General features: G+C 43.3%; 1 protein-coding gene across 1 annotated transcript in view; it reads left to right on the top strand.

Moving 5' to 3' along the window:
* The first annotated feature begins 1,269 nt into the window (after nt 1-1,269).
* SLC36A1 (solute carrier family 36 member 1) overlaps nt 1,270-16,513 on the top strand; it is a 45,669-nt gene continuing 30,425 nt past the window's right edge. The window contains exons 1-2 of the mRNA XM_043599507.1: nt 1,270-1,374; nt 10,915-11,062. Coding sequence (XP_043455442.1) covers nt 10,920-11,062 — 143 coding nt within the window. The 5' untranslated portion in view covers nt 1,270-1,374; nt 10,915-10,919. The remainder of the gene's footprint in view (nt 1,375-10,914; nt 11,063-16,513) is intronic.

Raw genomic sequence — 16,513 nt, 5'->3', positions numbered from 1 at the left:
AAGTCTTTGGAGGAAAAGTGTGAATTTGGGAGCAGGGAAATTTTCACTGTGTATATATCTATATATTGTCTAACATTTCTAATAATAACAATATATTAATATATAATTTATACTATCTTAACAGTTTTATGGAGGTATAATTTACATAACAATAAACTGCACATATTTTTAAAAATTTATTTTTAAACTGCATGTATTGAATGTGTATAATTTGATAACTTAAAATCCATATTCACTTATGAAACCATCAGCACAATCAAGGTAGTGAAAATATTTGTCACCTTGAAAGTTTTCTTATGCCCCTTTATAATCTCTCCGGTCCTGACCTTCCCACCCACTCCAGGCAACCACTGACAGGTTTTCTGTCACTGGAGACTATTTAACATTTTCTAGAACATTAGGTAAATGGAATATTTTTTCTGACTTCTTTTACTCAGCAGAATTATTTTAAGATTTATCCATTTGTAGCTCTATCAAGAGCTTATTCCTTTATGTGTGTGTGTGTGTGTGTGTGTGTGTGTGTGTGAATGGTTACATAATTTCAAATTAATTAATTAATTTGTTAGTTACATAATTTTTAAAGGAAAAATTCAGGGAGAAGGAGGAAAGAGAAGGCTAGGTAACACATACACCTCAAACATACTGAGATGTTGCCATCCATTTAAAATTTTAAATATGTTAAAAAGTTAACGTTGCCTTACCTCACAGTCCCATTTCCAGGAGCAACCACAAATGAGTTTGTGCAAGCTTCGAAAAATAGGACAAGATGATTTTTAAAAAGATGTATTTTTTTAAATTATAAAAGCAACATACGCTCCCCGAAACGTGTTAAGGAAAGCACACCATGTGCAGAAATGAGCGCACGGCTCAGGGGACAGAGCTCTGGGGACTCGCCAGCCACGCTCCGAGCTCAAAGCCCCGCCCAGTTCTGCCGGGCCCCGGGCCCTGCCTGCGTGTCAGCAACAGGTCGCCAGGTGGTGCTGCGGAGCCGGGCTCCGGAGCTTCCCGGGTGGAGGGGAGCTGCCACGCGCTGGAACACGTGACCCGGGTCTCCGGCTGGGGAGCCGGGATCACGTGACGGGGCCCGGAAGCGGCTGCCCCGGCAGCAAAGGTGGGAGGGGGGGGATGGCTGGGGCTCCGAGCTGAGGCGGGAACGGGTGGGCTGAGCTGAAGCGGGAGCCAGATCCGGAACCGAGCCTGAGCCGGAGCCCGAGCGGTGCGTCCGCGCGCTGATGGGCCGGGGCTGACGGCGTGTCACCGCCTCCTGCAGGACCCACCTCGCCTTCCTCTGGGGCTCAGCGGATGCTCCGGGTCAGGCACCGATCGGCTTGGGGTGCAGGTCCGAATCTCCTCGGCTCCCCCGCCTCAGCCGCGGTAAGATGCGGGCACCCCTCCCAGGATGAGGCCAACTGGAGAATCCCTTTTCCCTCGCGCTCTATCCCTTGACCTCCCCCTGCCGTTTGACAGGTGGGGAAACTGAGGTGCCCAGATGAGAAAGGTCACCCTACCTACCAGCCAGGGCTTCTTCCACGCTTCCCAAGGGGGTCCTGTCGCCTGGGACAAGTGACCGGCCCTGTGGGAGCCCTGCTGGGGACTTGCTAATAGTGGGTCTTTGGGTCATAGAATACCAGAACTGGGATCCTGGGAAATCACTTGGTGCAACCCCATTCTAGAACAGTTGAAGAAATGGAGGATCTGGAAGGGGTCGGGGCTTGCCTAAGGTCACCCAGTGAGTTAGTGGCAGACCTGCGCCCCAACCTCCAGCGGCTGTTCGCCTTTCCCCACACTGCCTCCTGCGGAAAACTTGACATGCGGAAAGGCACCCTCTTCCTGTCCTCTTCTCTTCTAGCTCTGCCTTTTTAGCTCTACGGTCTCCATCTCCCGGATTGGCTTAGCTCTGGGTGTGGTTCCCTGTTTCAGTGTTCACGGTTTTTCTGCAGACTCATCATTCTGGAGGCTTTGCTTCTAACCGTCTTGCAATTTTGTGTAAATCATACTGAGATATGAAATAAGAATTGCAGAAGGTGGCTCGCAGCTGGGGCTGTGAAACGCCCTGGCCATTAACTCGAAGAATGCAAAGGCCTTGGCTTTATGTTTTCTGTATCTTGTGTCATTTGGGGAATACTGGTTACTTGCATGCAGTCGTTTGAGGCTTGCTAAAATAACATAGCGGCATGGTGTAACGGAAAGAGCCGAGATTGGGGAATTGAGAGACTGTGTTCTAGCTCTGACACTTGCTTTGCAACCTTGGGTGACTCCCATCCTGGAGTGGGTGTAGGTTTCCCAGCCTGTACAGTGATGAAGTTGAATCCCTAAGGACCTCGTCTGCTCTGACATTCGGTGCATCGGGTCTGTTTGTTTTCTAATCAGAGAGGGTTTTCCCCTGTGTGTAGTACTACCACTGTGCAACAAAGATTAATCCAGTTGTCCAGGACGCGGTTCCCTACTTCAGTTATTTCTGGGTTGCCATGAAATCCTCCTCTTTCTTCTTATCTCTGTATTATGTCCAAGATAAATGCTGACCGCTGAAAGTCATTTTGATGGTCTTTAATCACTTTAAACATGATCAAGCCCCTCTTTGACTCTTTGTCAAGGGCCTAGTCTATAGTCGTTCACATGTGCACTTAGAGTATGTTTTCTTTAAAGATTTTTTTGTTGTCAAGAAGTAAAGGGGACACAAAAGACTGGATCTTTTGCTCTGAGTTTGAGACTGTGGGGTGGAGGCTGTATGAAGAAGAGGCTGCTGCGATGATGGTATTAAGTCTCTTTTCCTTTGTTTGCTGATGGTGCCATTTATAATCACCTGCCGTTGAGTCCTTATTTTCCCTTTAAACCGTGTAGCCGTTCATTCGGCGTCACCTCTGTGGCAGCGTGACGGGCTTGGAGCTGTCTTTGTCTATTCTCAAGGCAGATTCCATTTCTTCTGCGGTATTCCAGAGGTTATAACTAGGACCAGTGGATGCAAGTGCCGAAAGGGAAGTGGTTTTTGGGTGAGCAGAAGAACTTTCTAAGAATAAGTGCTCTTTCATGTGGCAACACAGAGCACGGAGCTCCCTGTCACTGGAGATAATTGTCCCTTGGCAATTACTTGTGGGAATGTCATGGATTAGATTATTGTATTGGGTAGAGCTTTGGGCTAGATAGAGTGTTAGGTTTTCTTCCAACTCAGGGGTTCTGTGAAATTCTAGGACTGGACTTGTTAGCATGGAGAATGTGAAGTAGGGTGGGTAGGACAGATGGCCACTTTTGTGAACACGGTACTTTCCCCTTTGTCTCATCTCCTGTTAAGTACCCCTCCTGGTTTTTTAATTTTAATTTTAATTTTTATTATTCCTCCTCCTCCCTCCCCAGGGAGTGTCTCAATTCTTTAAATGCTTGATATCTCTCCCAAGGTCAGATTCTGAAGAGTCATTGTGCTGTTAATGATACATTTCTTTCTACCATGACCTGAAAGCAAGGTCCTAGAACTGGGCTGAGTAAATGGACTTTGGGTTCTACTTTTGCTGGCCTGGCTCTGATAACCCCTTCCAGAAGTGTGTGACTGGCTGACAACCACTAACACCTAGGATAGCTTTTCTCTTTGTCCCGTAGAGGAAACTCACACTGAGTCTTTTTGCCTCATCCGGGGCCGTGGAGGAATCCTGAGGCTCCTTCCTTAAGCCAGGCCTTACTGGGTCTAAGTACACAAAGCTAGCTGTTTTATGGGTGTGGGGTCCAGTGGATGGGACATTCTAAATGTACCAGAATAGAAACTACATGATATTGCATTTGGTGCCATCTCTTATCTCCCAAACATTTCTCTCGGAAGCCTTAACACCCAGGGCCAGTTCTCAATGACCCTCTCCAGTAGAAAATAACTCCACTGTGCCTCCCTATTCCGTGAAGTCAGAAATCTATCTGGGTTACTGGGATGCTCATGGCACATAGATCACCATTTCCAAAATGGGGGCTCATTCCAGGAGTGATGGAATGGAAAAGAACTGCAGAACCATGGGTGTGCATAGTGACCTTTCTGACTTCTTGTTCTTGAACTTCTCTGCGGTGATAATCACATCTAACTCTGAGCTTGTTGTGTCTTTTATTGTGCAGAATTCCCCATGCACACCTAATCCTGGCCCCAGTTTTGTTCCAGGGAAGATGGCAGGGAGGAGAGAGAATTTATGGTGTGATAGAAACACTGACTAAGAATCTGGAATGTTATATTCTAATCCCAAGTCTTTAACTAGCTGGGGCCTTGGTTTTCTCACCTTTGAATGAGAAGCTGGGGCTTTATCTTCTATAAGTCACGCCTGGTTCTGACGTTTAGTGGTTTTTATGACTGTGGGTAAAAAGTGAGCGTGTTTGTGTCTTTAGCCCCTCCTGGGCAGAGACTGCTGAGGTCAGCAGCCCTCTCACCAGGCTCATTTAGGCAGGAGTCAAATTATGGAATGCACTTCTGTGGTAGGTTAGATGGAGTTTTATCTGATGCCCTTTAAAAACAGCAGATCACGTGGAAGTTAGAGATTTTCACTTTCCTCCTTGTAGATCACAGATAGCAACACAATCTGTGTCCTTGTTCATGACTTTGGAATCCCAGCAACAGAGAAAAGAAAACGCATCTAGAGAATTCGCTGTTTCTCTGGGTTCCAAAGTCTAACCCAATGTAATTGTTTAGGAATAATGGGTGGCAATTTTAGTCTGCAAATATCACCAATCCATGAACTCTGGTAGGAGGTGAGGCCTGGGGTACACCTATCATAATAAGATCATATGTATTTTTCTAGTGCTTAGTATGAATCCATCTGTAATCAGGATCATCTAGGAAGCTGGTTAAAAATAAACTGTTCATGTTGAATCAGACTGGGGTCAGAAATATGTTTGGTTTTTTTAAGCAGTTTTATTGAGATATAATTCAAATGGCATGGGATATACTTCAGCCATTTAAAGTGTACAATTCACTGGCTTTTAGTGTATTCACAGAGATGTGCATAAAATCCATTTTAGAACATTTTCATCACTCCAAAAGAAACTCTGTCCCTTAGGTGTCACTGCTAATTCCTCTTAACTCCCTACCCTAAACCGTAGGCAACTAATAATCTATTCTCTGTTCTAGACTTTCATATGAACAAAATCATATAATATATGGTGCTCTGTGACTGACCTTTTTCAACTAGAATGTTTTCAGGGTTCACCCATGTTGTCACATGTATTTGTCAGTACTTAATTTATTTTTGTATTTTGTATTATGTCAGTATTTAATTTATTTTTATTGCTAAGTAGTATTGTATGGATACAGCACATTTCATTTATCCATTCATCAGGTTTATTTTCACATTTGGCTATTAGGAATAATACTGGGATCACCATTTGTGTACAAGTTTTTCTGTGGACATACATTTTCATTTCAGGATATACCTAGGAGTAGAATTGCTGGGTCATTTAGCCTTTTGAGGAACCGTGAGACTTTTGTCCAAAGTAGCTACACCATGTCACATTCCCACCAACTGTGTTAGAGGATTCCAGTTTCTCCACAGCTTCACCAGTATTTATTATTATCTGTCTTTGATTTTAGCCATCTTGGTGGGTGTGAAGTAGTATCTCATTGTGCTTTTTGATTTGCATTTACCTGGTGGCTAGTGATATTGAGTATCTTTTCAGGTGGTATTGGCCATTTCCACCTCTTTGGCAAAATAGTTATTCAGATGCTTTGCCTATTTTTTAATTGTATTGTCTTTTTATTATTGAGTTGTAACAGTGTTTGTATTTTCTGGATTTAAGTCTCTGATCAGAAATATGATTTGCAGAAGTTTTCTCCCACCATGTGGCTTTTCACTTTCTTGATGGCGTCCTTTGAGGCACAAATGTTTTTTAATTTTGATAATGTCTAATTTACCAATTATTTTTTGCTTGTGATTTTGCTGTCATATGTAGAAACCACTACCTCATCTGAGGTCATGAAGATTTACACTTATGTTTTCTTCTAAGAGTTTTATAGTATTCACTCCTGTGTTTAGGTCTTTGATCCATTTTGAGTTAATTTGTACGTATGGTGTGAGGTAGAGTTCCAGTGTGGCTATCCAGTAGTCCCAGCATGATTTGTTGAAAAGATGATTCTTTCTCCATTGACTTATCTTGGCACCCTGTCAAAAATCAATTGACCATAGATGTGAGGGTTCCTTTCTGGACTCTCAGTTCTGTTCCATTGATCTGTATGTCTATCCTTATGCCAGTACCATATTGTCTTGATTACTGTAGCTTTGTACTGAGTTTTGAAATTGGGAAGTCCTCCAACTTTGTTCTTCTTTTTCAAAATTGTTTTGGCTAATCTGAGCCTTTTGGATTTCCATATGAATTTTAGAATCAGCTTGTGAATTTCTGCAGAAAGGCAACTAGGATTTTGATAGGGACTTCACTGAATCTGCAGATCAGTTTAGGAAATATTGCCATATTAACAACATTGAATCTTCTAAACCGTAAACATTGGGATGTTTTTTCAATTTTTTAGGCCTTTAACTTCTTTCAACAATATTTTATAGTTCTCATGTACAACCCTTATACCTACTTGGTTTAAATTCATTCCTAAGAATTTTATTCTTTTGATGCTATTGTAAACGGAACTGTTTTCTCAACTTAATTTTCAGATTGTTCCTTGCAATTGCATAGAAATACAACTAGTGTTTGTATATTGACCTTGTATCCTGCAAATTTGCTGAACTTATTAATTGTCCTAGTTTTTAGTGGATAATTTTTATGTGTTTACAAGGCACCCATAAAGGTATTGTTCAGTTTTTGATAATGAAGCTAAATAAATAACACTTTAGTACTGTCTCTCCATCCCTTCATTCCTTTTTTTTCCCTCCCCTACCTTCCCATAGGCCCCAAAGAAGAGCTATAAACATGTATAGGTGGACTCTCCTTCCTTTGTTGGAATTGGCCTTGTTTATTGTACTGAATTTGGAATAGAAACCAATCAGTAAACTCTTATTTGGTTATTTTGAGAACATTTTCATATTTTCAAAAGTGACTTACTATGAGGCCGATAGGTGGATGAAAGATGCTCAGTTTTTATTTTTCTGGAAATCAGAGAAATGTAAAATAAAACAAGTACAGGGGACCACCCATCCATTTAAAAGAACAAAAATGATAAAAGCCAACATTGGCAGAGTTATGAAGAGACAGTCATATTCCTAGTGACACTATAGGTTAGTTCAATCATTTGTATGGCAAGGACCATAAAAATGAGTGTATTCACCTAGTTTTACTCCAAAAGCATATCTCCAAAATTAAAAAAAAAACTATGTGTATGAATTCCTATTAGATGTGATGTAGAGATTTAAAAAAGAAAGAAAGCATAAGCTTCATATCCAACAGTTGGGAGCTAGCGAAGCAAATTATTATATCAATATAATGATGGACTGTTATATTGCAACTACACATCATTAGTGTGTGTACTTTACGGATTCAGGGAATAGTAGATATGAAATAAGTGGGGGAAAACCTTCAAATAATGAGAATATTGCTAACTAAAAAATAGTTTATGTAAGGAAAAAAATAAAATTTATTAAGATTATACAGATAGTTGATATTTCACTGCAATTTTGGTTGAATGTATATTTAAAGAAAAAAATGTTTTCCCACCGCACGTGTAGACTTTTCTTACTTTGTAGTGTTCACCCTTTTGGGTCTGAGTATCTAATGAAGATTTTGAGTTTGTGTTGATGGGCCACACATAATGTATAAACTCTCTTCTTTGTCCTCAAGAGCCTAAAATAAAGGACAAGCTTGTCTTGAATTCTCACATATTTTGCCCCTCATTTAAAAGTTAACAGGTGCTATTAAAATCTCCCACAGGGTAGAAATCTCAATTGCACAATAGACTTGGAAACCAGGTTTCATCAAAGGGAGCCCAGAGGCAGGGTGGCCTTGGAGGCTAGCACTCAGTGTGGACAGCTAGAGAGCAAGAGGAGGCTGCCTTGATGGCCAGAAAGAGCGATAGAAGGAACTCCGAGAAGTGATTGCCTGCACCCACTAGAGCTCTTGGACCCCTCCTTCACCGCTCTGAGAAAGGTCTTCTGCTTGGACTTTCCCAGGGGTGGGGAACACATTGTCTCCCAGAGCAGTCTGTTCCATTGGACAACTCCTGATAAAGGCTCTTCCTTATGTCTAGCCACAGGCCTGCCTCCCTCTACTTCCCAGCTCCTGACCCTCTTTCTGACTCATCTTTGAGGTCCCACAGGACAAGTGTTACCCATAGGACAGCTTTTGGAAGCAGTTTTTATACCTCCCAAGTTGCTAGTTCTCCAGGTTGAACTTTCTCATTGCTTCTAGTCGTTCCTCATTTAGGTGTTTTCCACTCCCTCCTCCTGTTGGTGGTGAGCCCTCACTATACTACAGTTTAGCATTGTTTATAGTGTACTTCCTGGAACAGAATATCGTGCGTGGCAAAAACAGTGCTGTCGACTACTGGGGGTTCTCTCTCATCCTAGTGCAACCTAGAATTAGCTTATTTGGCATCTGTTATTAAATCGTTGACTTCTGTTGAGCTGATCATCAGCTAAAACCCATAAATAGTGTTAATTTTTTCTTTTCAGCATGCATGCAGTGGCCAAGCCACATCTCCCACGTCCTGTGGTTGTTTCTCAGACTTCAGATCTATAGATTTCAGCTTCTTTTTTTGAGCAGTTTCTTACCAATACTGTGCTGTGGGTAACTTCAGTTTTTATATACAACATAAAGACACCTCTTTGCAGTATTTGAAATAAATTGAGCATCTGTGCCAAGTAATCAATAGAGTAGTTTCCTGGTTGTTGGGGAGGAGTAGGGGGATTTGTCAGTCCCCGTATTCTGTCCCTTCTCCCTCAGTAATATGCATGAGTCACCTGGATGGCTCTATTCCTCAGACACTTGGTATGTTGGAAAAGAAATTCTCTTCTGTTTGCATAAATAATTAGTTGATTTTTGGAGTACTGGAGCTAGAGAGAAGCTGACAGATCTTTCAGTTCACTGCCCTCTACCCCTTTCTGCACATTTGGGATAAAAGAATTGTTCCAAGTTAGTAAGGAAACTGGCGAGAGAGGCAGGCTTAGAACCCAGGCCTTCTGCCATACATAGAACCTGACCTATTAGCTCTTGCCTAAATAGCAGCTTTCAACTGTCATGTTAAGATATTTTATAGATTTTCTCCCCCTGATCCTCTTATGAGTTTAATTACCCTAGAACTAGAAGACTTCTTTGAATCCCTCTGGCTTGTGAGTAAATGATGCCCTCTTAGGTATTTAACAAAGTCGCCCTAGTGGTGAAGCTGGGCAGGATCCTCTGGGAGACTTCCACAGCCCTTACTGGCTTTCTGCCAGGCACTTTCCTTGTGGGGTTATGTGGGTCCTCTCTCCATTACACTTGGGAGAAAATGAGATCACCCTGGATCTCTTAGGTGCCAGAGTAGGGCCAGTTTCCAAAGAGTCCCCTGGGACTTGACCTGTGGGAACACTCAGCACAGAGCTGTCCTCTGGCAGCTAGTGTTGGGGGCTAGGCAAGATGGTATCCTGATGCCCATCATTCCTGTCTCCTTACCAGGTATCTGAGACAGCACGTCAGGCTCCGGGGCTTAGGCTGGGGAAGAGCCCACTCGCAGGGAGGCAGGTATGCCAGTCTGCCAGTGTCAGAAGGATTTTTATTTGTAATCTTTAATGTACGTGTACCTTCCTTTCCTCACTCGATTGCAGATTCTTGGAGGGCAGGAAGTTGGCTTCCTTTCATTGTAATATTCCCTCATTGCCAGTGGCAGTGCATTCAATAGATGTTTCCAGGTTCGGGCAGGGCAGCACAATATATGTTTCCTGCTTTGCTGCTACCTGGCTGTAGCAGACAGGTTCCTTCATCGTTCTGGGATTGATTCTGCATCCGTCAAATGCACAGTTTGTGGAGCGACCTCTGAGGGCTCTTTTAGTGTAGCGCCTAGGATTCTGGAGGCTTCCGGAACTGCCCAAATGTATCCTTCTGGTGTAGCTCAGAGGAGTCGTTGTTCTTCTCTTTTCTGTGGTAGCATTACTGAGAAAGTCCACCCTGGGGACGATACCCTCGCCATCTTTCCCCAACACACAACAGAAAGGGTTTTTTCATTCACCATCTTTAAAACGTTGGCAAATCCGTAACAATAAAAACAAGGGGAGTTGTGGAGGGGAGGTCTTGAGATGAGGGCCAATGGAGAGCCCTCTCATGCTCCTGCTCTTCCTCTGAGCTGCTTGCCTTTCAGGCTGGTTGCAAGAAAAGGGGATGGGGGTTGCCGGTGACCTCCAAAAAGTACAGGCCGGGCCAGAGGTCATGGTGGAGAGGGAGAGGAAGTCAGCTGTGGCTCTGGAACCTGGTGGGGAATCTGAGCAGGCTTGGATGATTGGGAGGGGGTTCCTTGAATGCAACAGAGTCCTTTTTCTAATGCACGCAGAAGAAAAATAAGATGCAGTGAGGGATACTCAGGTTCCCATCCTCTGAGAGCTTGCTCCTGGGGAAGATGGGCAGACATACCATATAACTGTTGTTCAAGGTTCAAAGAAATTAGCTCAAAGGAGGGGATAGTTACTCCCAACCTAAGGAACGGGGAAGGCTTCCTGGAAGCAACTGTCTGCATCTTACCCACCCATCCCGGGCAGTGCCTCACCTTTGCTCTGTCCAGGTATGCGGTGGCAAATTTAGAAATTTATGAGTGGGGCACTAACTGGAAAGGTTGGGAGACAGAAGCTGAGTGAGCTCAGCCCGCCCATGTGTACTTTGCACTTTTTCCATTTCCCTTGGTATCAGGCACTGTCACTGTACTTAATTCATAGTGCAGCTGTCACTGAGCTGTTGTGACCATGGCTGCTCCTGCCCCAGAGCCCACCACAGGCTTGGAGCTAAAGGCCCCGGCCTCTGGAGGTCTTAGCGCTGACCCTGTCCCTCCAGCTACCATGTCCACGCAGAGACTTCGGAACGAGGATTACAATGACTACAGCTCCACGGACGTGAGCCCAGAGGAGAGCCCATCCGAAGGCCTAAACAACTTCTCTTCCCCTGGCTCTTACCAGCGGTTTGGGGAAAGCAACAGCACAACGTAAGTTTCTTTACCCTCCTGGGTGGGATTCATGTTTCTACATTCTGTATTCATAATGTAGTCTCCCTTAGAGGTATTTTTGCTCCCCCATTTTTATCAGTTCCCCACTTTACAGATGGAAGGAAGATATAAAGAGACTGGGTGAGTAACAGTGCTGAGATTTGAGTTCCTTGCCAGCCACCTTCCCATCTGTTTTATATTCTTTGCTCCTTTCAGCTGCGTTGGTCCCCGAACGCTGGTGCTGAATGTAAGAGAAACTTCTAGAGAGAACGTTCTCTTAATTCAGAAGCACGGGTCATCTGTCTTAGAACCTCAAATACCTCTAGGCTCAATTGGAAGCTTCCTTTGCAGAGTCTTGCCCAGACTTCTGTCCCCATCATGAAACAGCCAGTTCATTTGGTTGAAGAAGTGGTAAGAGGGAGGAAGGAATAATTTCTCCTGCATTTAAAAAATTCAAGAGGTTGAGAAAAGGAGGTCTGCTTTGCATTGCCTAGGGAGGGATTGAGTTTTATTCCTGGAAACTGAATCCCAAGGCTCATCTGAGTGCCCTCTCTGGGCCTCAGTTTCTCCAAATGTAAGAGAAAGTTGAGGACCCCACTGTGAAGGTATGCTGACTGTTTGGTACTTACCCACTTGAATTAGAAGGTTCAGAAGAGGGTTTTCTACCCCACTGAGTTTTCATACTCAGTCCTGAACCTCAAGTATGTTTTCTCCATCTTTTTTGACCCCTTCTGTTTATTCCTCAAGCTTAGCTGTTACCCTTTCTGTGTTCCTTTGTGGGTTGGGTGTGACTTAATTGAGGGATCCTTTATGTGCTAGACTTGTCCCATGTGACTGCCCAAGGAGGCTCTTGAAGCTTCTCTTGGAGGTCATTACTGGTGAAGCTCCCTTTGGCTGCAGGCTCTCCCGGGGCAGGGCATTTTCTCTTGGGATAGAACCAGAAGATATGGTCTGTCCACATTACCACTAGGTGATTTCTGCTCCTAAAGATTCAGTCTCTATAGCTTATGTCTCATGTGGCATGCTTTTGTAGATTCCCCCATTTCCTTGCAGTGCTAGCTGATGGGAAAGATTGTGCAGAGAACAACTGGCGGCAGTGAGGACCATCTTTGCCCTCTTTTCCCTAACCTATCCTCCCAGCTGGCCTCCCCCCAGGCAGAAGGAGCTCCAAATGCAGCCATTGACATGTGATAGCTTCCCTTCAGAAGTCATACGCGTTGTGCAATTGTTTTTCCAAGCTTCTCTCTCTATAGTTTCTCTTCCAGTTTTTGCTCTTGTTATCAGGCATCAGCTTGTCTGTGTAATGCTTGTCATATGGGGTCTAGATTTTCATTTTTAAAGGGACCTCCCTGAAGTTCAAAACCAACCACTAGCAACTTCAGGATGGTAGCTCACAAGTTTTGTATGTATTGAAAGTTATGTGTGCCCGTTAGCTATTCTGAATATCTCTTTTTTCACATTGCATCATAACTAGTATCAACCCAAAACTATTTCTCCTTGCTTGTTAGAAATTGAGAAAATCAGGAGATACCTTCCTTGGGCTTGTACTGGGATGTTTTCCTGGGTATACTTTGTTGTGAGGGCCTATCCTGCCCTGATACTGTGCTATAGGGTAGGTGACCAGGAATGCCCATCTGCAAGTGATGTCCAGTATCACAAGTGGTAGAGGGAAAAGTACTCCCTTGGGACTGGGAGGGTTGGTTGAGTAACCAGCTGGTTACTCAGGCTGGATCCACCTGAGCATTTAGGTGTAGAAAGCATGCCAGGTGTCATTAAGATATAAGCTGATTCAGGAGACCTCATTAGCTCAGGTGGATTTCTCACATATCAGGGTGTTAGAGACAAGCTCTTGAGCTGGAGTCCTTGTCTACTGTGCCTTGCCCCACCCTGTTATCTGCTTTGTCCAGGAGCAAAGAACATGGAACAAAGTACAAGGAACAAAATGCAAGGAATAAAGTACATGCTTGCATATACCTGGCTCTTCTAAGGGTTAAGGGCTCAAGAAAAATCCCTAATCAGGGGTGCAGATCGGAACCCCAGACACTTCCATAATGGTGTGTTTAGTGAGTTTATTTCCTAACACTTGGTCTTGCCAAGCCGTTGACTGCTTTGACAACAGCCTCATTTTACTCTGTTGGGCATTTTTCTTCTTGTTGCCCTGTTGAGTTACATTATACCAGCTGTTGGTTGAGCTTGGGTCCTTTTCCCCCAGGCCGGCAGGCTGAGAAACCAGTTGACTGCTCTAGGTTATCTAGAACAGCTGTTTGCAAAGTGTGACTCTCTGGGGTTCCCAAGACCATTTCAAGAAGTCTGTGAGACTGAAACTATTTTCATAATAATGCTAACATGTTATTTGCCTTTTCACTGTGTTGGCATTTACACTGATGGTTCAGCAGCGGGTAAAATTGCTGGTGCGTTAGCATAAATCAAGGCAATACTACCAACTTATGCCAGTCATCGTATTTTTCTCTGCCACACGTGTACAAAGAGTAAGCCAGTTTCACGTAAGCAGGTCCTTGGTGAAGCAGTCAAATTACTCATTTTATTACTTAATCCTTCAGTGCAGGTTTAATAATCTGCGTGACAAAATGGGAAGTACATGTGAAATACCACTGTTGCATACCAAAGTATGACACCTGTCTCAAGGACAAGGAGTGATTGAGTTACTGAACTCAACTACCTCTGAACTACAAGCTGTAGGTTATTCAGGCCTGAGGACTTGGCAGACATTTTCTTGAACATGAAAATAATGAGACCATAACCTCATGAAAAACAATGGTATTTGTGGTCCGCAATAAAATTTAAGTTTTCAAGCAAAACTAGAAAAAACCTGGTATCCAACACTGACCTTGACAGCTTCCCTCTACTTAAAGGCTAGTAGGGTGCCTGGGTGGCTCAGTTGGTTGAGCATCTGACTCTTGATTTCGGCTCAGTTGATGATCCCAGGGTCGTATGATTGATCCCCATGTGAGGCTCCATGCTGAGTATGGAGCCTGCTTAAGATTCTCTCTCCCCCTCTGCACCTCTCCCCAACTTGTGCTCGCTCTCTCCCTTAAAAAAAAAAAAAACTTCAGTGATATTAATAAATGTGAGTTTTTCTGATATTGTGTAGTGAAATGTGCCAGTGCTCGGAAGATCTGCGTAACTCAGGAAACCAGTATCTTCCAAATGGCCAGCCTGATATTAGAAAATTGCGCGTGGGTGAAAGATTCATGCAAACGGCAAAATCACCAGTAGATTTTTGATCTGATATGATATTGAAAGGCCAGACTCCATGTTGTAACTAACTTCTAAGAAACAACTACATGTCAAGTATCAAAGGAAAACTACCATAATCGTCTAAAGAGATTACTAAAACACATTCCAACTGCATGTCTTTGTGAGGACAGATTTTCTTCGTGTACTTCAACCAAAACAACATATCACAACAGATTTAATGCAGAAGTAGATAGTGAAGCTATCAAGCAAGACATTAAAGAAGTTTGCAAAAAAACCTGTAAATTAGTACCAGTCTTCGTTTTGGAAAAGAGAATTACTTTTCATTAAAAAAAAAAAATCTGTTATTTATAGCGACGCCTGGGTGCCTTAGTTGGTTAAGTTGCTTTCAGCTCAGGTCATGATCTCATGGTCATGGGACGGAGCCTCCAGTTGGGCTCCATGCTAAGCATAGAACCTGCTTGATTCTCTCCCTCCCTCTACCTCTGCCCTTCTGCTTGCACACACTCTCTCTCTCCCTCAAATAAAAAAAGAAAAGAAAAAAGAAATTTAAAAATCTGTTATTTATATTAACATATAATTTTATTTTTAAATTAACTTAATTTTAAGTAAATTAATTTACAATAGAATTTACTTATTTTATTAACATGTTATTTTAATTAATTAATCAATACATATTTTAAAATTTCCCAATTTTAATTTGTAATATATATCAGCAGACATAATCCATATAATCAAAAGCTATTTGGTATCCTTAATACTTTATAAGTATATATAGGGTTCCTGAGACCAAAAAGTGTAAGAACTGCTGATCTGGAACATAAACTGAACTACAGAGATTTGCAAGGTTTCCTCCCTGTACTCCCCATAGTTAAGACTTTGCAGTCCATGGAGTTGATTTTGTGATACTCATGGTTTTGGGTAATCTCAGCTTGGGGCCATTGATTAAAGAGAGTAATGTTGGCCAGTTGCTTAGAATCTTGGTGTTTCAGAGCTAAAGAGACCTTGGAAAGGATGCTGTCCTATCCAGTCCCCTTACTCTACAGCTGAGACTAAGGTCCAGACAAGGGGAGGAAATTGTATAGAGTTACTGGCAGAACCAGGGCTAATAGGGTCCTGGTCTCCCACAAAACCCAGCTCAGAGGCATTTTGGGGAGGCCTCTGGTAGGCAGGTGGGTTTGCTACAATGCTTACCTTTGCCTTGAGTGGATTAAACATTTGCTAAGGTAGACATTTGCTTCGCTTATCATCCTGCTTATAATCTTCTGGTCCCTGGCTGCTGATAATTAAGCAGTCACCCCTGTACTCGTGTGGTCCTTAGGCTGTTTCCTCAGGATAGTCCGGGAGAGTGCTCAGCCTCTTCTCATTTAGATTCAAAGACATTTTCTTGATCTTTCCTGAAAAACTTGGGGACAGTAGGCAGGTCGAGAGGTCTTCTTCCTAGAGGTAGAAGGAAAAAGGTTACCAAAAGTAAAATTCCATTCCAGAGAGTAGAGATAGGTCATATTTATTATGGTCTTTACGAGTGAACATATGTTATTTGCTTTTGGTTTCTTCTGAATTGCTGATTTGAAGAAATATATGGAAACATCATTTAGGAGGGATTTAAGGTATTTGTGCGGAAGAATTTCCAGACGGTGCCAGAGGCCAAATCCTGAGTGAGTCTATGTACTGGGGGCAAAGCGATGGCTATGTTTGACCTGTTTTGTATCCTTCTGGAGGTAGCGGGATAGAAAATATGGCAGATGAGGACATTCCTCTGCTATCAGTCCTTGAGGAAACACACTCCTCTGTGCTGATGCCCCCTGTCTCTCTCTAGCTTTGTATTTCCAGGCCTTTCTTCCCCAGGGGCACCCTTGCAAGCTCTGCCTGTCCTCCTGGACTCAGCTCAGATCTCCACCCTGGGACCCTCACCTGCCTCCCCCTCCCTGAACACTGTTCCCGGGCACATCTTAAGGCGTCTCTCTACCTGGGTGGTTATTAATGTATCTGCCTTATTTTTTCATTGAAACATTATTAATTTCTAGAGACCGAGGTCCAGGTCCGTATCTGATTCATACTTCTTTCTACCACAGTATGAGCACAATGTTTTACACAGAACAGATGGTATTTGCTGGGTGAAAAAATGAATGAGGGTGCGGGATAGGCTTTACAATCACAGCGTGAGATGGACAGTCTATAATAGGTGAGGGGGAAATCTGTCCTCAAGGCAGAATGATGAACTAGGTGACGTTT

The sequence above is a fragment of the Prionailurus bengalensis genome, chromosome A1, assembly GCF_016509475.1.
Source record: "Prionailurus bengalensis isolate Pbe53 chromosome A1, Fcat_Pben_1.1_paternal_pri, whole genome shotgun sequence".
Taxonomy (NCBI): Eukaryota; Metazoa; Chordata; class Mammalia; order Carnivora; family Felidae; genus Prionailurus; species Prionailurus bengalensis.
The sequence above is the reverse complement of the archived record's forward strand: the minus strand, read 5'-3'. Positions and strand labels throughout refer to the sequence as shown.